Genomic DNA, 22,641 nt, shown 5'->3' on the forward strand with positions numbered 1-22,641 from the left:
AATATAGACAATTTCAAACAATAAATATTGAAACTCTTTGTTTAGATTATTATAGGTTTAAAAAATTGATAAATATTTTTATGATGAATTCTCATATCTTAATATAAAAAATATGGGTCTGGGACAAGGTTAAAACAATCAAATGTATACATAAAAGGCATTTTAAAAGTAATAATGTAGCCTACTTTAGAAAGTGATGATGAAGGCATGGTAAAAGTATTCAAGACCTACATAAAACAAGAGGGGAAATCTGTTGGTTTTAATAAAAACACCCTGTAGTAAGATGATCTGCAGCACATTCTTGAGCGGGTTTAAAGCCGTGACTGACTGCAGCTGGATTAAACTAAAGCACATGATGCTGGAGCTCGTGATGTGACTCGCAGCTCGTGCCAGCAGAATGAATGAATGAATGAATGAATGAATGAATCTCCTCTCTTCCACCCAAACTCCAGCATGGCATCTCCTCGACTCGAAACCTTCTGTTGTCCGAACCGCGACGCCGCCACTGAATTCGTGGTGAACTTTCAGTCGGTGTTCTTCAGCGCGATCTGTATCTGCAGCGCGAGCGTTAGTTTCATATTTTCCGTCATTCAGATTTTACCCAAACGGAGAGGATACCGACGCCCGGGACACCCGCAGCACAAACCCGCCTCATCTCTCAGGATATTATTCATCATCAGTGTGTGTGATATCTTAGGATGCACAGGTAAACACTGCAGCCTACAGAACTAGGCTTTACATATAGATTATATACATATAGTTGAATTTTAATTTGATAGGATTTTAAACATTGTATGAGACAGTATGTTTTATTGTTAAGCTGTAAACTATTTTTATTTTATTTTAAAATCTACATCCTGGAAATAGGTGCCATGAAATATCACACCTGTCTCTGTAAACAGCGAAACAAAATAAAAATAAAAATAAAAATAAAATTGCCGCCGCGGGCCCGCGGTCAGATTTACGCTATTTTGCTACCGTTGCGTCATTTAATGTAATAAATTGCATTATGCCAAATCAAACAAAATAAAAACTTGAATATGCATATTCTGACATAAATTCCTTCAGAAAGTTAAAAGGGTTGACTGATTAACCCTTAAGCATACCTCGGGTCTTTAGTGACCCGGGACCTCATTTCACCCCCTGCACCTCATCCATTTTTTGGAGTTGTGCACACACATCTTTAGTATTCCTCAATCGCTCTCTTATAAATAGTGTAACACACACACACACACACACACACACACACACACACACACAAGGCAAAAGATAAATAAATACATTATATATATATAAATGACACTATTACATACCCTAAAAAAATATATATATATATATATATATATATATATATATATATATATATATATATATATATATATATATATATAATTTATTTCTTCATTTTTTTTCTTAATTGTTTTATTCAGGGTATGTAATAGTGTCATTTTTTTTTCTTTTTTTTTCACTTCCATAAAATATATTGTTTATGATTATTTCATATTTATGTAAGTTTACCATCACGTGATTCTGTTTCTTTGTATATTACAAGAGAAGTGAGCACTATATTCATACAAATAAACACTATATCATGTTGACTTTCTGTGCAACAATAGTGAATTATCTGTATCCCATATGTGTGTACACATGCATACAGTCAGGGGCGCATTAATGCATGGGCTTATATGGGCTGAAGCCCAGGGGCTACAGCTCCCATGGGGCCCAGCGGGAGGAGCGCGTTTAAACGCTTTCAGCGAGATGCGGTTGTTGACATGGTGACAGTGTGCAAGTGTTAAAGGTGTCGGTGTTGTGCTTGTTGAATGCACAGCAGTAAAAAATGTCCATAATTTTAACGGTAAAAGACTGTAAAAATGCTACAGTTAAAAAAATATATATATTTAAATTGGTTTACGAGTAATAACCGTAAAATATAAAAACAGTTTTTAAAAATATATTTAAAAAGACAATCCATGTAGTTTTACGGTAAAATTTAGATGTAAAAAGTATGACTTTTCCATTTAATTAACGGTTAAAATTTATATTATGTTTAACAAGAGAGTACACGGTAAATTATTGTTAAAATTATGGTAAAAAACAATAATCAGGCGTTCCCAGAATTCCCTGCGTGGCCCATCACATTTCATTTTATTTTATGGGAATAGTTCTGTTTTTCTTATTTTTAATATCAGTTATGTACATTGGGGTGTTCTGTGTTATATTTAATGTAGTTTAGTTCACGTTTACTGTATTATTTTAATTTCACATGTGTTACCCTGATGGTGTTTAGTGTTTGTGTGAGTGATAATGTCTCTATATGTTTATTGATCATCAGAAGAGCCACTACTGGTGAACTTCATGTCATCATGTGCTCTTCTGTAATTACTACAGTGATTAACAACACATTATAAAGTGAAAAGCAGATTTTTACAGTTTCTTAATAATAAGTTTATCATTTAATAATATAAACAACAGTAAAAATATACAGTAAAAACAACAGATTTAAACTGTAAAATGTACAGGTTGTTCTGTAAAGATGATTTACATTTTCACTGTATTTTGTACATAATTATTCTGGCAACCACAGATGCCAGTTTTGTGTGTGTGTGTGTGTGTGTGTGCGTGTGTGTGTTTGAATATAATGAATCCTGTTCGTGATTTGTTGCATTTTCTCTTTGATATATAAAAAATAAAACATCAAAATATATTTAGTTTTATTATTTTATAATTGTCTTGAAAATGTGACACTATCTGGGCATTTTGTACATCCATTTTTGATAGATATAAGTGACCTGAATCTGTAAGAGTGTTTGGGGAAATTACCATGCATTTAACTGTTAAAGGAATATTCCGGGTTCAATACAAGTTCAGTTCAATCGACAGCATTTGTGACATAATACTGATTACCACAAAAATTAATTTAGACTCATCCCTCCTTTTCTTTAAAAAAGCACAAATGTGTGTTCCAGTGAGACACTTACAATGGAAGTCAATGGGGTCAATCTGTAAACATTAAAATACTCACTGTTTCACTCCAGCCAGGTTTCCTAAGCAACCAAATTGGCCCGGTTGCTAGGGAGGGTAGAGTCACATGGGGTAGCCTCCTCGTGGTCGCTATCATGTGGTTCTTGCTCTCGGTGGGGCACGTGGTGAGTTGAGCGTGGTTGATGCAGTGGATGGCGTGAAGCCTCCACACACGCTATGTCTCCGTGGCAACGCGCTCAACAAGCCACGTGATAAGATGCATGGGTTGACGATCTCAGACGTGGAGGCAACTGAGATTCGTCCTCTGCCACCCGGACTGAGGCGAATCACTACGTGACCATGAGGACTTAAAAGCGCACTGGGAATTGGGCATTCCAAATTGTGTGAAAAAGGGGAAAAAATCCACACACACAAAAAAAATACTCACTATTTCAAAAGTACAGACACAAGACACACAATATGTGTGTTAATATGATTTTACTGTGATAAAATCAACTTTTTAAACAACTTTACAGCTCAAATAATACACAAGTTTTAACAGAAGAATTAATTCAAGTGCTTTTATAAAATTATAAGCGTCACATTTCTGACATTAAATCCTGTAAAAATTGACCCCATTGACTTCCATTGTAAGTGTCTCACTGGAACCTCCATTTATGCTTTTTTAAAGAACAGGGGGAATACATTTTTGTGGTAATCAATATTATGTCACAAATGAAGTTTTGATATTATAAGCCTTGAACTGAAGGTTGTGAAACTACAAGACTCTTCCTAGAAACATTATTTAAGGCCAGTAAGTCCTCAGTGGTGGCATAGTGACTCGAATCTCACGAGACCGTCAATCCGCGCATCTTATCACGTGGCTTGTTGAGCGCGTTACCGTGGAGACGTTGCGTGTGTGGAGGCTTCACGTTATTCTCCGCAGCATCCACACACAACTCACCACGCGCCCCACCGAGAGTGAGAACCACATTATAGAGACCACGAGGAGGTTACCCCATGTGACTCTACCATCCCTAGCAACCGGGCCAATTTGGTTGCTTAGGAGACCTGGCTGGAGTCACTCAGCACGCCCTGGATTCGAACTCGCGACTCCAGGGGTGATAGTCAGCGTCAATACTCGCTGAGATACCCAGGCCCCAAGGCCGATATTTCGAAAAAATATCCACTTTTCAATTATCAATTGTTCACTATATAAAATCATCGTAACAGTTGACATTTTAAGACCATCCCCAATGACAAACACAACAAAACATAAGATAAAGTGATATAAAGAGACTAAGAAGAGTTCACTTCTTAAAAGCATGATAATGTCATGCATTTTTTGGAAAAGTTAATTACTTTAAAAAGGGAAAAATATGATTGGTAATAGGGTTGACACTGATGCACAACTTGAGGACACAGTTTTTTCAGTGAGGTCACCACATATTCTACCTATATGTCATTTTTGCCAATGTTTGCTCTGTAAATTTGCCTGAACTTTGACTACAGTTAGAACAAAAAGACAATTTAAAGGGACAGTTCACCCAAAAATGAAAATTCTCTCATCACTTACTCACCCTCATGCCATTCCAGATGTGTATGACTTTCTTTCTTCTGCAGAACACAAATTAAGATTTTTAGAAGAATATTTCAGCTCTGTACGTCCATACAATGCAAGTGAATGGTGACCAGAATTTTGAAGCTCCAAAAAGCACATAAAGGCAGCATAAAAGTAATCCAGTGGTTTAATCCATGTCTTCAGAAGTGATATGATAGGTTCGGGTGAGAAACCTCCACTTTCACTTTCAGATGTGAAAGTGAATCTAAACAGACACCACATGTGACTTGTAAAAGATGTAAAAGTGAAAGTGGAGATTTATAGTAATAAAGGACTTAAATATTGATCTGTTTTTCAACACACTTATCATATCACTTCTGAAGACATGGATTAAACCACTGGATTACTTTTATGCTGCCTTTATGTGCTTGCTGGAACTTCAAAGTTCTGGTCACCATTCACTTGCATTGTATGGACCTACAGAGCTGAATTATTCTTCTAAAAATCTTCATTTGTGTTCTGCAGAAGAAAGAAAGCCACACATCTGGGATGGCATTAGGATGAGTAAATGATGAGAGAATTTTCATTTTTGGGTAAACTATTTCTTTAATAACAAATGTTTTGAAATGAGTAAATATTATTGAATCTTTCCAGGAATCATCGTCAGGTCATCCATATGGCTCGGTTTACCCAACCTCATCAGTGGCATCTCCGTTGGCAACAGCAGCGACGTGTGGCCGGAAGTGTATTGTGTCGGCAGTGCAGTAAGTTCATGCATCACATCAGGACTTGACTGGATGGTGTAAAGTGTCTTTATATGACATAACTTATATGATGAATGACTGGGGTTTTCTTGTCAGATGTGGATTCAGCTGTTCTTTAGCGCCTCCTTCTGGTGGACATTCTGTTACGCGGTGGACGTCTTCTTAGTGGTCAAACGATCAGCTGGAATCAGGTTTGTCCATCACGCAAGGAGGATTTTGCGTAAATAATGAATGCACATGTATCCAAAACCACTGCGGAAATCGTCTAATATCATTCGCGGATTTTATTCTTTTCATTGAACTTTTGTTGATGTTCATCACATGATCTCTCATGTGGTTCCTGTAGCACCATCGTCCTATATCACATGATCACATGGGGTCTGACTCTTCTGCTGTGTGTGGAGGGCGTGGCCATGCTCTATTACCCTTCTATATCCAGGTAAAGTCTGTGATGTTAAACGAACAAATGAAAAGTCGTCACAAACAAAAGTAGTCCATATGACTTTTGTGCTATATTCCAAGTCTTCAAGTCAATTTTTTGAGTGAACTGTTCCTTTAAGAGTGTTCTACACAGTGATGTAGGTCAAATATCGCCCTCAGGATCCTCTGCACAGTTTGAGTTAGTCTATTGTTGTTATTTTGCCCTTTTGCTGGATCTAAACTGAAAGTCTGTTTGTAATTTCAGTTGTGAAAATGGTCTTCAGCACGCAATCCCTCATTACATCACCACATACGCGCCGCTGCTGCTGGTGTTGTGTGTGAACCCGGTGCTCTTCGCCAGAACGGTGTCTGCGGGTAAGAGCGTCCCAATTTATAGGTGCAACAAAAATTTGTACAAAAATAAATTATTAATCCAGATATTCTAAAAAGATAACTCTTCCACCAAGTAATATATTTCAACTGTACTCTGAACTGTTGGTTTTACACTGTTCTTAAATGTGAGACTCACATTGGTTTGTTTTCTTGCAGTGACATCACTGCTCAAAGGTCAACAGGGCATCTACACTGAGAACGAGAGGCGACTTGGAAGTGAAATCAAGATACGATTCTTTAAAATAATGCTGGTGTTTTTCATCTGGTGAGACGTTTATCTTCCCATTCATTTTGCTTTTATTTAGCAGAGATATAATATTATCAAGTCAATATTCCTACTTTTTGAATAAATCCAGCCTTGCATGTAAAATGAGCTGAAATATTAGAGCTAAGAACTAAATAATTGTTTTATTAGCTTTTGATCTAATACTGATTAAACAATCACATTGGAAGATAAAATATTTCTTGCATTTTAATTGAGGATTTGATAAAAATAAATAAAATCCCTTTAAGGGATAGTTCACTCAAAAAATGAACATTTACGCACCCTTAATGCTGTTCTAACATAGTATTATTTTCTTTCTTCTGTGAAGCACAAAATGGGGTGTTAGACAGAATTTCTCAATTGCTGTTTTTAGTGGATGGCCACTTATACGGTCAAGCATTCTGTCAAGCATAAAAAAAAAGAATAAAAAGCACCAAAATATAGACCGTATGACTTGAGCTTTTATATATATATATTCACAAATATATAGATAAATAGATATTCTATATACATTTTTTTTTATATTTTTTTCCAATGAAAATTGACTTTTACTGGATGAAATATAATATATTATTGTATAATAATTTAAATTAAATTAATATAGTCAGTTCTCATGGAATATTTTTAGAAAAAATAAATAAATAAAAAACAAAAAATATAAAAATTAAAAACTAAATATTATATATATATATATATATATATATATATACACACACACACACACACACACACACACTACCGGTCAAAATTTTTGAAACACTTAAAAAAAAATTTAATTAAATTTTAGTTTTATAATGAAATAAATTAATATGGTGGCACAATTATATTTTTGTCTACAAAACTATTTAAGCATACACCTTCAGATCAGAAGATTTTTAAGATCATGAGAAACATTTCAGTCAAGTGTTTCAAAACTTTTGACTGGTAGTGTGTGTATATATATATATATATGTGGGGCCATACAGGAAATATTTATCTAAAATCTGAATATATACTTGTAAATCCTAAATATATAGTTGTAAACATGAATATAATAATCCTGAATCTATAGTTGTAAATCTGAATATATAAATATTAATCTGAATATATAGTTGTAAATCTGAATATATAAATCCTGAATATATAGTTGTAAACATGAATATATAAATCCTGAATCTATAGTTGTAAATCTGAATATATAAATCCTGAATATATAGTTGTAAACATGAATATATAAATCCTGAATATATAGTTGTAAATCCTGAATATATAAATATTAATCTGAATATATAGTTGTAAATCCTGAATATATAAATCTGAATATATAGTTGTAAATCTGAATATATAAATCCTGAATATATAGTTGTAAATCTGAATATATAAATATTAATCTGAATATATAGTTGTAAATCTGAATATATAAATCCTGAATATATAGTTGTAAACATGAATATATAAATCCTGAATATATAGTTGTAAATCTGAATATATAAATCCTAAATATATAGTTGTAAACATGAATATATAAATCCTGAATCTATAGTTGTAAATCTGAATATATAAATATTAATCTGAATATATAGTTGTAAATCCTGAATATATAAATCTGAATATATAGTTGTAAATCTGAATATATAAATCCTGAATATATAGTTGTAAATCTGAATATATAAATATTAATCTGAATATATAGTTGTAAATCCTGAATATATAAATCCTGAATATATAGTTGTAAATCCTGAATATATAAATATTAATCTGAATATATAGTTGTAAATCCTGAATATATAAATCTGAATATATAGTTGTAAATCTCAATATATAAATATTAATCTGAATATATAGTTGTAAATCCTGAATATATAAATCTGAATATATAGTTGTAAATCCTGAATATATAAATCCTGAATCTATAGTTGTAAATCTGAATATATAAATATTAATCTGAATATATAGTTGTAAATCCTGAATATATAGTTGTAAATCCTGAATATATAAATATTAATCTGAATATATAGTTGTAAATCCTGAATATATAAATCTGAATATATAGTTGTAAATCCTGAATATATAAAACCTGAATCTATAGTTGTAAATCTGAATATATAAATATTAATCTGAATATATAGTTGTAAATCCTGAATATATAAATCCTGAATATATAGTTGTAAATCTGAATATATAAATATTAATCTGAATATATAGTTGTAAATCCTGAATATATAAATCTGAATATATAGTTGTAATCTGAATATATAAATCCTGAATCTATAGTTGTAAATCTGAATATATAAATATTAATCTAAATATATAAATCTAAATCTGAATATATAAATATTAATCTGAATGTATAGTTGTAAATCTGAATATATAAATTTTAATCTGAATCTACAGTTGTAAATCTGAATATATAAATCCTGAATATATAGTTGTAAATCTGAATATATAAATCTAAATCTGAATATATACTTGTAAACCCTGAATCTATAGTAAGTCTGAATATATAAATCTAAATCTGAATATATAAATATTAATCTGAATGTATAGTTGTAAATCTGAATATATAAATATTAATCTGAATATATAGTTGTAAATCCTGAATATATAAATCTGAATATATAGTTGCAATCTGAATATATAAATCCTGAATCTATAGTTGTAAATCTGAATATATAAATATTAATCTGAATATATAAATCTATATCTTAATATATAAATATTAATCTGAATGTATAGTTGTAAATCTGAATATATAAATTTTAATCTGAATCTACAGTTGTAAATCTGAATATATAAATCATGAATATATAGTTGTAAATCTGAATATATAAATCTAAATCTGAATGTATAGTTGTAAATCTGAATATATAAATCTAAATCTGAATATATACTTGTAAACCCTGAATCTATAGTAAGTCTGAATATATAAATCTAAATCTGAATATATAAATATTAATCTGAATCTATAGTTGTAAATCTGAATATATAAATCTAAATCTGAATATATAGTTGTAAATCCTGTATCTAGTTGTAAATCTGAAAATAAAAATAAAAATCTGAATATATAGTTGTAAATCTGAATATATAAATATTAATCTGAATCTATAGTTGCAAATCTGAATATATAAATCTAAATCTGAATATATACCTGTAAATCCTGAATCTATAGTTGTAAATCTGAATATATAAATATTAATCTGAATATATAGTTGTAAATCCTGAATATATAAATCTGAATGTATAGTTGTAAATCTGAATATATAAATCTAAATCTGAATATATAAATATTAATCTGAATATATAGTTGTAAATCTGAATATATAAATATTAATCTGAATATATAGTTGTAAATCCTGAATATCTAAATCTGAATGTATAGTTGTAAATCTGAATATATAAATCTAAATCTGAATATATACTTGTAAACCCTGAATCTATAGTAAGTCTGAATATATAAATCTAAATCTGAATATATAAATATTAATCTGAAAGTATAGTTGTAAATCTGAATATATAAATCCTGAATCTATAGTTGTAAATCTGAATATATAAATATTAATCTGAATATATAGTTGTAAATCCTGTATATATAAATCTGAATGTATAGTTGTAAATCTGAATATATAAATCTAAATCTGAATATATACTTGTAAACCCTGAATCTATAGTAAGTCTGAATATATAAATCTAAATCTGAATATATAAATATTAATCTGAATGTATAGTTGTAAATCTGAATATATAAATATTAATCTGAATATATAGTTGTATATCTGAATATATAAACCTTAATCTGAATATATAAACCTTAATCTGAATATATAGTTGTAAATCCTGAATCTATAGATGTAAGTCTCAATATATAAATATTAATCTGAATCTATAGTTGTAAATCTGAATATATAAATATTAATCTGAATATATAGTTATAAATCTGAATATATAAACCTTAATCTGAATATATAGTTGTAAATCCTGAATCTATAGTTGTAAATCTGAATATATAAACCTTAATCTGAATATATAGTTGTAAATCCTGAATCTATAGATGTAAGTCTCAATATATAAATATTAATCTGAATCTATAGTTGTAAATCTGAATATATAAACCTTAATCTGAATATATAGTTGTAAATCTGAATATATAAACCTTAATCTGAATATATAGTTATAAATCCTGAATCTATAGTTGTAAATCTGAATATATAAATATTAATCTGAATATATAGTTGTAAATCTGAATATATAAACCTTAATCTGAATATATAAACCTTAATCTGAATATATAGTTGCAAATCCTGAATCTATAGATGTAAGTCTCAATATATAAATATTAATCTGAATCTATAGTTGTAAATCTGAATATATAAATATTAATCTGAATATATAGTTGTAAATCCTGAATATATAAATCTAAATCTGAATATATAGTTGTAAATCCTGAATATATAAACCTTAATCTGAATATATAGTTGTAAATCTGAATATATAAACCTTAATCTGAATATATAGTTGTAAATCTGAATATATAAACCTTAATCTGAATATATAGTTGTAAATCTGAATATATAAACCTTAATCTGAATATATAGTTGTAAATCTGAATATATAAACCTTAATCTGAATATATAGTTATAAATCCTGAATCTATAGTTGTAAATCTGAATATATAAATATTAATCTGAATATATAGTTGTAAATCCTGAATATATAAATCTAAATCTGAATATATACTTGTAATTCCAAATATATAAACCTTAATCTGAATATTTAAATATAAATCTGAATATATAGTTGTAAATCCTGAATATATAAACCTTAATCTGAATATATAGTTGTAAATCTGAATATATAAACCTTAATCTGAATATATAGTTATAAATCCTGAATCTATAGTTGTAAATCTGAATATATAAATATTAATCTGAATATATAGTTGTAAATCCTGAATATATAAATCTAAATCTGAATATATACTTGTAATTCCAAATATATAAATATAAATCTGAATATTTAAATATAAATCTGAATATATAGTTGTAAATCTGAATATATAAACCTTAATCTGAATATATAGTTGTAAATCCTGAATCTATAGTTGTAAATCTGAATATATAAATATTAATCTGAATATATAGTTGTAAATCCTGAATATATAAATCTAAATCTGAATATATACTTGTAATTCCAAATATATAAATATAAATCTGAATATTTAAATATAAATCTGAATATATAGTTGTAAATCCTGAATATATAAACCTTAATCTGAATATTTAAATATAAATCTGAATATATAGTTGTAAATCCTGAATATATAAACCTTAATCTGAATATATAGTTGTAAATCTGAATATATAAACCTTAATCTGAATATATAGTTATAAATCCTGAATCTATAGTTGTAAATCTGAATATATAAATATTAATCTGAATATATAGTTGTAAATCCTGAATATATAAATCTAAATCTGAATATATACTTGTAATTCCAAATATATAAATATAAATCTGAATATTTAAATATAAATCTGAATATATAGTTGTAAATCTGAATATATAAACCTTAATCTGAATATATAGTTGTAAATCCTGAATCTATAGTTGTAAATCTGAATATATAAGCCTTAATCTGAATATATAGTTGTAATTCCAAATATATAAATATAAATCTGAATATATACTTGTAATTCCAAATATATAAATATAAATCTGAATATTTAAATATAAATCTGAATATATAGTTGTTAATCCTGAATAAATACTGTAGTTGTAAATCTAAATATTTTTTTTATAAAATCACTTTTTGATAAAGCTTACTGATAGACAAGCTTTAATGTTTCTTATGTGACTAAAACAGTTAATATAAATATTTGTTTTACACCATAATGTCATAATCAGTCAGCTTTCCCCATACAACAAGTGTTTATTTATTTATTTATTTATTTTATTATAATTATTTTTTTTTATTCTACTTCATCCATTTCTTGCTAGCCAGGGTTTGGAAGCCCAATGGGTCCTTCATCACAGTCAGTTAAAATTGGCAGATTTCTGTGGCTCAACAGCTCAAAAGCTTGCAGATGCAGCACTCATCTATAGGTTTCTATATTTATCGGTTGAAAGGCGATAAAATATCAGTTCTGGGTTATTTTTTTGGCTTTGTCTGAAGTGCAAAAAACTACACAACAGTTTTTCGTCAAGTTTTTTGCTGTTAAAATAGCCAAATCTATCGGATATTTCTCCCCGTTTTTCTCATAGGAATGAATGAGTAACTATGGTAAAAGGGAATCGATTTTCCCCATGCTAAACTATGATCATGTCTAGAAGGGATCCCTCTGTCCTCAACTTCTTCGCATTCTGTTAAGATGCATTCGCCTGTGCTTTTTTGCATGCATCTCAGCGTATTAATGATGGAAAGCATTAGAAACTTCAATAATGTCCCTAATATAACATTATTATTATTATTATTATTATTATTATTATTATTATTATTATTTTGGATATATATTTATATATTCTGATTTAGATTTATATATTCGGAATTACAAGTATGTATTCCGATTTTATATAATTATTTCCTGTTTGGCCCCGCATAATATATATATAATATATATACACTGTATATAATGTAGAATATATTTTTTTCCCATGAAAATGTACTATTTACTTTCACTACATTTATGTTTGTCTATAAATAATTCATGGTTTAATATGAATAGGCAACACTTTGGTTAAAAGTGATTGTAAATATAATTGAGTTTAATCAAGTAATTGTAAATGTAATCGAATTTAATCAATGTAATTAATGTTTTCTCATTCTAGCTGGTTGCCCAACATTATTAATGAAAGTTTGCTCTTTTACCTGGAGATGCAAGATGATATTAAAGCCAACAGTCTGAAAAATGTTCGCAATGCTGCGCTCATCACATGGTTTATAATGGTAAGTTTTGAAGTCTTGCATGGGCTTTTTTTTTATTTTTCTATTTTCTATTCAAATATCCTGTGAGAATATGAAATAAACTGTTCATGACCTTACCCCAATAAAGGAAAAGGCATTTACATGCACATTCTTACCAGCTTTTTAAGTAAATAGTGTGTGCGGTCATGTACAGTGTCAAGAAAAAGTATGTGAACCCTTTGGAATTAGCTGGTTTTCTGCATTAATTGGTCATAAAATGTGATCTCATCTTCATCAAAGTCACAAGTATAGACAAACACAATGTGCTCAAGCTAACAACACACAAACAATTATAATCTTTAATTTCTCTAACACATCCCATTAAACATTCACAGTGCTGTGGAAAAAGTAAGTGAACCCTTGGATTTAATAACTGGTCAATCCTCCTTTAAATCAGAATCAGAATGAGCTTTATTGCCAAGTATGCTTACACATACAAGGAATTTGTCTTGGTGACAGAAGCTTCCAGTGCACAAACAATACAGCAACAAGACAGAGATAATAATAAAAAATAAAAAAAATTACAATTAAAAGTGAATAGAAAGTAAAGTACATATAGAAATACACAATTAGACAATATACATATACGGTATATATACATATACTATATATATATATATATACACACACACACACACACACACATACACATATGTACAAATACAAATCTGTTATATACAGAAGCAAGGGAATGTAAAGGCAGAAGAGGTATGGTATGTTGGATAAATATACATAGACTAATCTGTGTATTGCACATAGTTGTTGCTCAATGGGGCAATTTAACTGTTCATGAGATGGATAGCCTGAGGGGAAAAACTGATCCTGTGCCTGACGGTTCTGGTGCTCAGAGTTCTGAAGCGTCGGCCAGAAGGCAACAGTTCAAAAAGGTAGTGGGCAAGGTGAGTGGGGTCCAGAGTGATTTTACCAGCCTTTTTCCTCATTCTGGATGTGTATAGTTCTTGAAGGGGGGGGCAGGGGGCAACTAATAATCCTCTCAGCAGTCCGAACTGTCCTTTGTAGTCTTCTGATTTCATAGCTGCACCAAACCAGACAGTTACTGAAGTGCAGAGGACAGACTCAATGACCGCTGAGTAGAACTGTATCAGCAGCACCTGTGGCAGGTTGAACTTCCTCAACTGGTGAAGGAAGTACAACCTCTGCTGGGCCTTTTTCACAATGGAGTCAATGTGGGTCTCCCACTTCAGGTCCTGTGAGATGGTAGTGCCCAGGAACCTGAATGACTCCACTGCTGCCACAGTGCTGTTTAGAATGGTGAGCAGGGTCAATGTTGGGGTGTTTCTCCTAAAATCCACAATCATCCCCACCGTTTTTAACATGTTCAGCTCCAGGTTGTTTTGATTACACCAGACAGTCAGCTGTTCAACCTCCCTTCTGTATACAGACTCACTGTCATCTTGGATGAGGCCGATGACAGTAATGTCGTATGAAAACTTCAGGAGCTTGACAGAGGGGTCCTTGGTGGTGCAGTCATTGGTGTACAGGGAGAAGAGTAGTGGGGAGAGCACACATCCCTGGTGGGCACCAGTGCTGACTGTGCTGGAAGTGAATTTTCCCAGTCTCACTTACTGCTGCCTGTCCGTCAGAAAGCTGGTGATCCGCTGACAGATAGAGGTGGGAATGGAGAGTTGGTTTAATTTAGTCCAGAGAATAGCCTGGGTGATGGTGCTGAAAGCCGAACTGAAGTCCACAAAAAGGATCCTTGCATATGTCCCTGGCATCCCTTTGGCATCATTAACCTCAATCAAGTGTTTCCAGTAGCTGCGGATTAGACCTGCACAATGTTCAGAAGGAATTTTGGACCATTCTTCCTTACAGAACTGCTTCAGCTCAGACATATTCTTAGGATGTCTGGTGTGAACAGCTCTCTTGAGGTCATTCCACAGCATCTCTATTGGGTTAAGGTCTGGGCTCTGACTGGGACACTCCAAAAAGTGGATTTTCTTTTTTTTTAAGCCATTCTGTAGAGGATTTACTTCGATGTTTAGGGTCATTGTCCTGCTGCATCACCCAACTTCTACTGATCTTCAGCTAGCACACAGCCACCCTGACATTATCCTGTAGGATATCTTGATAAACTTGGGAATTCATTTTTCCCTTGATGATGGCAAGCGGTCCAGGCCGCGAAATAGCAAAGCAGCCGCAATTAATAATGCTCCCTCCAGCGTACTTCACTGTTGGGATGATGTTTTCATGTTGGTATGCGGTGCCCTTTTTATGTCATATGTAGTGCAGCGTGTTCTTCCCAAACAATTCAACCTTAGTTTCATCAGTCCACAAAACATTTTCCCAGTAGTGTTGTGGAGTGTCAAGGTGAACTTCAGGTGTGCAGCAATGTTTTTGTTGGAAAGCGGCGGCTTCCTTTGTGATGTCCTCCCATGAACACCATACCTGTTTAATGTTTTCTGTATAGTAGACTCATGAACAGAGATGTTAACCAGTTCCAATGATTCCTTCAAGTCTTTATCTGTCACTCTAGGGTTCTTTATTACCTCATTGAGCATTCTGCGGTGTGCCCTTTGAGTCATCTTGACTGGACAGCCACTTCTAGAGAGAGTACCTATAGTACTAAATCATCTCCATTTATAGACAATTTGTCTAACTGTGGACAGATGAATATCTAAGCTCTTTGAGATAACTTTGTAATCCTTTCCAGCTTTGTAGCATAGCCACATAATGGGCAGTATACCTATAGGTGTCATGTCATTAATGGAATAATGCATTGAAATGAAAGATTATTATACTGTCCCATACTGTTGTTTGTCCCTGTCATAGTGTCTGGTCTGTTATCATTCTCATTTGTAATATTGCTGGCACTCCACACCCCATAATTCATATTACACATTACATTTACTCCACTCCCTTCATGCAAAGCAACAATTCTTGATTGTAGGTCTTCTGAGATCTCTTTTTTGCAAGGCATGGTCCACGTCAGCAGATGCTTCTTGTGAATAGCAAACCCAAAATGTTTGAGTGCTTTTTATAAGTCAAAGTAGCTCTAACCCACACCTACAATTCTGTTTCATTAATTGGATGCCAGATTTGCCAACTCCTGACTCTAATTAGATTTTGTTGATGTCTTTAGCCTAGGGGTTCACTTACTTTCTCCACAGCACTGTATATGTTTAATGGGATGTGTTCAATAAAGACATGAAAGATTATAATTGTTTGTGTGTTGTTAGCTTGAGCACATTGTGTTTGTCTATACTTGTGACTTTGATGAAGATGACATTACATTTTATGACCAATTAATGCAGAAAACCAGCTAATTCCAAAGTGTTCCCATACTTTTTCTTGCCATTGTAAACTTGAATAAGCTGATTTTTGGTAGTTATTAATGTATTGCTGTGCATGTTAACACATCAACATACTCTCCTCTGTTCTACAGGGCATCTTAAATCCCATGCAAGGATTCCTCAACACGCTGGCGTTTCATGGCTGGACGGGGTTGCACGTGGACTTCAGTCCACAGAGACATCGAGAGTTGCTGTGGGATTCAGCATCCACTTCAGTGGCCGTCGGGGCTGGATACAACCCAATGGTGGGTTCCACACTGCTCTTCCAAAGTCACGTACAGGAAGTCAAGAAGAATTTGAGCTCCAACGGACACCAGCACCCTTCAGACGCCATAAGTGTCCTGTCTGAAGGTAAAACACTGAAACGGAATGAAGAAAACTCACCTGTATATATGGGCTGGTGATGCCGCTAGTTGATGTTGATGTAAATTGACAGTCAGATGACATCTGAATTTTAAATCTGTAAAATGTGAAATAAACACTGTCTGTATTTGCAAACTGTGAATTGTGAATTTTAATAAAATGGCATCTCATTTTAAAGGTGCAATCAGTAATTATTTATATTTCTCTGGCTGATATTGAAAACTAGCAGCAAAGATGCAGCGTTACACAAAAAGCAAACATTGTAGAAATGCACTCTTCACAGTCAGTCATGACTCATTTATTCTGCAAGCAAAATAGTTCAGTAACAGGGCTTTCCAAGGTGAAGTGAATTGTATTCGACTGGTCTTGTGATCTCAACACGTCAGCACACATGAGACGACCTGCTCCGTGTAAAATAAAGAAGCTATTGTAAGAATACTGATATGACTGGAGACTTCATCTCATGTGAGTGAACATCATTTTAAACATGTTTTACAAAGTCATTTCATTCAGAGGGAAAAATTACTGAGTGCACCTTTAAGAGGCTAATGTTAAAATGCTAAATAAACATTATACTATATACACTATAGCTTTAATTCTAGATTTATAATCTGTATATTATGTCAGTGCTTCTCAACTGGTGGGTCACAACCCTAAAATGGTCTCAGGACTGTTCTGATAAAATAATGCTAAATGCAAATAATTATATGCAACTAACTGTGTAATCGACAAAGTCTTTCTGGCAAGTCAGTCCACTGTTGGTTATCTTTGGAACGCTCTCAGGAGGCTATTTCCAGTCATGCCAGTGCAGCTCCTATCTACTTAAATGGGGGAACAGTGAAATCTCAAAAACAGTCGGTCAAGATTATAATCAAAGAACATATTTCAAATCAGCAATAAAATCTGACAATGCTGTAACCATAAATTGTGCTTCTTTACCTCAGATAAGGCTAAAAAAAACCAATTTTTCCGGCTTGCATAGCTAATGCAAATGCGCATTCTCGAGTTGATTGACAGGCGATATCTGTGTCTAAAAGGTGATTGGCTCTTTTACCTATAAGGCGGGACTTTCTTTTCTACATCCATCCTATGGTATAAAAAATGGCACCTCCCTTTGGTATTTGCGGTCATTTTTGACCGGAAGGGTCAGATGTGTAACCCTTTTTTATGATGATGATGATACCATTTTTTCTTCCCTGAAGGAAGAACAATAAAATCATGCATTTCTTTTGGGATTTTATCCCATTTTTATTTATGTATTAATAAATTATTTAATGTATTAATTTTACCATTATTTTGCATATACAAATAAGCATATTTTTGAAGAATTTTTTTTATAAATAAATAAATAAATCAGAACCTACACTTCTATAAGTTGAAACATGAAGAAAATATGAGAATGTGACAAACTTGAAAACCATGTCATGCCAGTAATAGTCAGTAGATGACTGTAGACATACTGTATAGTCTGACGGCTTGTTGTAACCTAATTTTATATTTTATCACAAGATATACATTTGGATATATATTTAACCATTATCAGCCTATTATTTGTGAAAGTTTAGCATTTTAAAATTGATTTGAAGTGTCAGTTTTTGCAGTTTATGTCATTATGCGTGCAATCAAACCTGACCATGGTGTTACAAATAGAAAACACAGAATAAGCATTTTTCTACCAATAATTATTTCAAACATAAAAATTTAATAACATGAAATAAATGCATAATAATGTCAAGAAAATGAACATCAAGAATCAGAAATGAATTGCAAAATTCTAAAAATTCAATTCGATTTTAAAACAGAAGTATCAGAGTAAACATTTTGCAATTTCAAACTTTTTATAGTAAACATTTATTTTGCAAACGTGTGTGTGTGAGTGTGTGTGTTCTGCATTGTGTGTTATCATCTTACCCCTTCATTTCTGAGTGTGTGTGTTTAGCATTGGGACTGATTTATTGTTTTTTGACAAATGTAAAAATATGTATTAAAATATGTGTTAAAGTCTCACCAGTTCATTTTTGTGTGTGTGTAAGTGTGTTTGTGTGTGTGTGTGTGTGTGTTTTTTTTTTTTTTTGTGCTTAGGATGTTTTAGAGTCTCACCCTGTAATTTCTGTGTTTTTTTCTGCATTGTGGCTGATTTATTGATTGTATTTGACAGATAAAAAAAAAGCTCTATTTTTTGGTCTTTCCCATTAATTTTCAATGGTCGGTAAATTTTGACCGTGAATACAAAAGGTGTTGCTTTTTTTTATGACTGCTTAGACTTGTCGAATCAAGGCCAATTATTTTGTTTTTTTGTATGTTCGGATGGCAAATGGAGGAAAAGTCACCAAGTCTTGTACTGCTCAGATAAAGGAAAACATTTTTATTTAATCAGGGAAAAAAAATTCGGTCAAAAATGACCACATATCATAGGAGGGTTAATAGAAGTGACCCATCTCTGCTAAATTGTCTCTACAATCGTCCATTGCAACATAAATAGACTTGTCAACTTTTTAAAAGGGAGGAGAAAACACGTCCCATATTTTTGGTTTATGACGTCAAAGGTTAAGTAAGTAAATTTTGCATGATCGTTTTGGGTGTCCAATGTAAAATCTGGGTATAAAAAATAAAAGCGGTTGAGAACTGATATTGTATATTTATATAATGTTAAAGACTATATAGACTAATGGAAGATATAATTCTATAGTCAAATAATTGTATTATTATTTAGTGTACTGTATAAAAATAGACAATAGTGATTAAATTAACTAGTGCCCTTTGTTATCTCACAGGTTCAGAGTCGAGTACAATAGAAATCCACATATCGAGTGAACAGCGCGAGTTTGAGCATGTCAAGTCAGATGGAGCGTCGCTGGAGAATTCTACTGGCTGAACGTCTTCAACGTGTGACTATTTTACAACATACAGTATTCTTCAACTCGTGAAACGTGAAAAACATGATTACAACAAGTCTTTATGCACTTGAAGTCAATTTATGTGAGAAACAAGCCATTGATCAACTTCAAATCAATCAATGTAGTGTACTGTATTGGTTTTGCTAGAATGCCGCCAAATTCAATATGAACTAAACTTTTGAGTATCAAAGGTGTAAGCAAACAAAGTTTAATGACTTGTTAGCCAATGTCCTTTTAAGTCATTCACCAAAGTATTATAATGCTAAAAAATATTAATTACAACAGACATGAAGAAATGCTGTACTATTAAATTAAACATGGTAAATATACTTAAATAAATCTACTTCCTAAATATTGCCATTAAAGGTGAAGTGCAATTTCTTCTATGTTAAAATACATTCTTGTATCCCAGCCTAATATGGATAAGAGTTAGCAATTTTTTGGTTGCTAAAGTAAATCTGGACCAATATTAGTATATTTATTTAAAGAAATAAAATGTAATTAAAGACTTAATGGTTCTATCAATAATTTAGAACTTTAGATTTGGCAGACCAGCTTTATATTAGGTGTCTTTAACTACTATGTACTTAAGCGTTTGATACAATGTACTTATGTCATATGTGTTGTTACATTGTAGTTACATTTAATTACATCTGTAGTAATATTGTAAACCCTAATCCTAAACCTAACCCTACCCCGTACCTCAACTTCAGTAGCAGCGAATTTAGCAGCAATTAAAAACATTGCATGTATTTTAATCTTAGTACATAGTAAAGGCACCTAATATAAAGTGGGACTGTTTTGGCAAATAAAAATACATCATATTTAAAAATTAATTCAACACAACTGTTTGTAATATCAAAATAGATTTATTTGGGCTCTGAGATACAGTTTTGTCCATGAAACAGTTTCACTTTATACTTGGCAACTGGGTCAGATACACGTCAAAACATGCACTGCCCAACTGCAAGCTCTTCACGTGCCAAGACATCGTCCAATCACATTGCAATTCTAAGTCTGACACATACAATAAGGACTTCTGGTGAATAGAAGCCGCAAGCAAGCTTCAATCAAGCATCACTGCTGGGCTTTACATAAAAAAACAAACAAAAAAAATTGGGAATAGATTTTGTGTCTTATAATTTCCATATTCATACGGTGTACAGTGTGGAATTAAAGATTGGCCCTTTCATCAGGGATTTCAAACAAGGTCACAAAGGTCGCTGCTGGTTTAATAAAGATCATATCAAGGTGAGGCACCAATCACAGCTTAAAGGTTACAGCAGGACTAATGAATCAGTCCCTGGTAAGTACAGGCCAAATTATACTTGAGTTTTTTGCGTGCCGCTACTTACGTACAGTGTAAGCAATGCAAATTTTGTCGTCATTAGCACAGTACACCTGGTGCAAATTGTCATCAGCACAGTTAGGGCAATGTAAATTTCGTCATTAGCACAGTAGCCGCACAGGATGTGTGCCGCAAATTTACATCATTAGCACACAACGAGCGCTGCAAATTTAGTCATCGTCACAGTACACTTTACGCACATTTTAACATTAGCACAGTATGCGCACAGTACATGTAATATAAATGACGTCATCAGCACAGGACACAAATTGTCATTAGTACAGTATCCACACAGTACGCGTGATGCAAATTGACATTAGCACAGTTAGCGCAATGCACATTTTTTTGTTAGCACAGTATATGCACAGTACGCGTGATGCAAATTTTGACATTAGCACAGTACACGTAATGAAAATGTCATCAGCACAGTTAGCGCAACTCAGATTTCATTGTAAGCACAGTATGTGTGACGCAAAGTCATTAACACAACATGTGGTGCAATTTTTGTCATCGGCACAGTACGCACACATTAAATGTAATGAAAATGTAGTTATTAGCACAGTACACATGACACAAATTGTCATTAGCACAGTATCCGCTCAGCATGTGTGCCGCAGATTGACGTCATTAGCACACAACGCGCGCTGCAAATTGAGTCATTAGCACAGTACGCGCACAGTACACGTAATGAAAATTTCATCATCAACACAGTACGCATAACGCAAATTGTCATTAGCACAACGCGTGGTGCAAATTTTGTCATTGGCACAGTACGCACACATTAAACATAATGAAAATGTAGTTATTAGCACAGTACACGTGACGCAAATTGTCATTAGCACAGTAGCCGCACAGGATGTGTGCCACAAATTTACGTCATTAGCACACAACGTGCGCTGCAAATTTAGTCAAATTTAGACATTAGCACAGCACGCACACTGTACACGACACAAATTTTGACATTAGCACAGTACGCGCCCAGTACACTTAATGTAAATGTCATCAGCACAGTTAGCGCAACTCAAATTTCATCGTAAACATAGTACGAGCGACGCAAAGTCATTACCACAAAGTACGCTGCAAATGTAGTCATTGGCACAGTACGTGTAATGCAAATTGACATTAGCACAGTTAGCGCAATGCACATTTTTTTGTTTGCACAGTAAGTGTGATGCAAATTTAGCCATCGGCACAGTATGTGTACATTACACGTAATGAAAATGTCATCAGCACAGTAAACGTGACGCAAACTGTCATCAGCACAGTTAACGCAACTCAAATTTCATCGTAAGCATAGTACGTATGACGCAAAGTCATTAGCACAACGTGTGGTGCAAATTTTGTCATTGGCACAGTACGCGCACAGTACACGTAATGAAAATTTAGTTATTAGCACAGTACGCGCAAAGTACACGTAA

At 32.5% G+C, this 22,641-nt stretch overlaps 1 protein-coding gene across 1 annotated transcript; it reads left to right on the plus strand.

Moving 5' to 3' along the window:
- Positions 1 to 418: 418 nt before the first annotated feature.
- gpr143 (G protein-coupled receptor 143) lies at positions 419 to 20,241 on the plus strand. The gene is made up of 9 exons (XM_051708424.1): positions 419 to 706; positions 5,177 to 5,286; positions 5,383 to 5,477; positions 5,633 to 5,725; positions 5,972 to 6,081; positions 6,256 to 6,364; positions 13,166 to 13,283; positions 16,708 to 16,966; positions 19,753 to 20,241. The coding sequence occupies exons 1-9, from the start codon at positions 454 to 456 to the stop codon at positions 19,851 to 19,853; spliced, it is 1,248 nt and encodes a 415-aa protein (XP_051564384.1). The 5' UTR covers positions 419 to 453; the 3' UTR covers positions 19,854 to 20,241.
- The last annotated feature ends 2,400 nt before the right edge of the window (positions 20,242 to 22,641 follow it).

This window comes from Myxocyprinus asiaticus, chromosome 10 (genome assembly GCF_019703515.2).
Source record: "Myxocyprinus asiaticus isolate MX2 ecotype Aquarium Trade chromosome 10, UBuf_Myxa_2, whole genome shotgun sequence".
Classification (NCBI taxonomy): Eukaryota; Metazoa; Chordata; class Actinopteri; order Cypriniformes; family Catostomidae; genus Myxocyprinus; species Myxocyprinus asiaticus.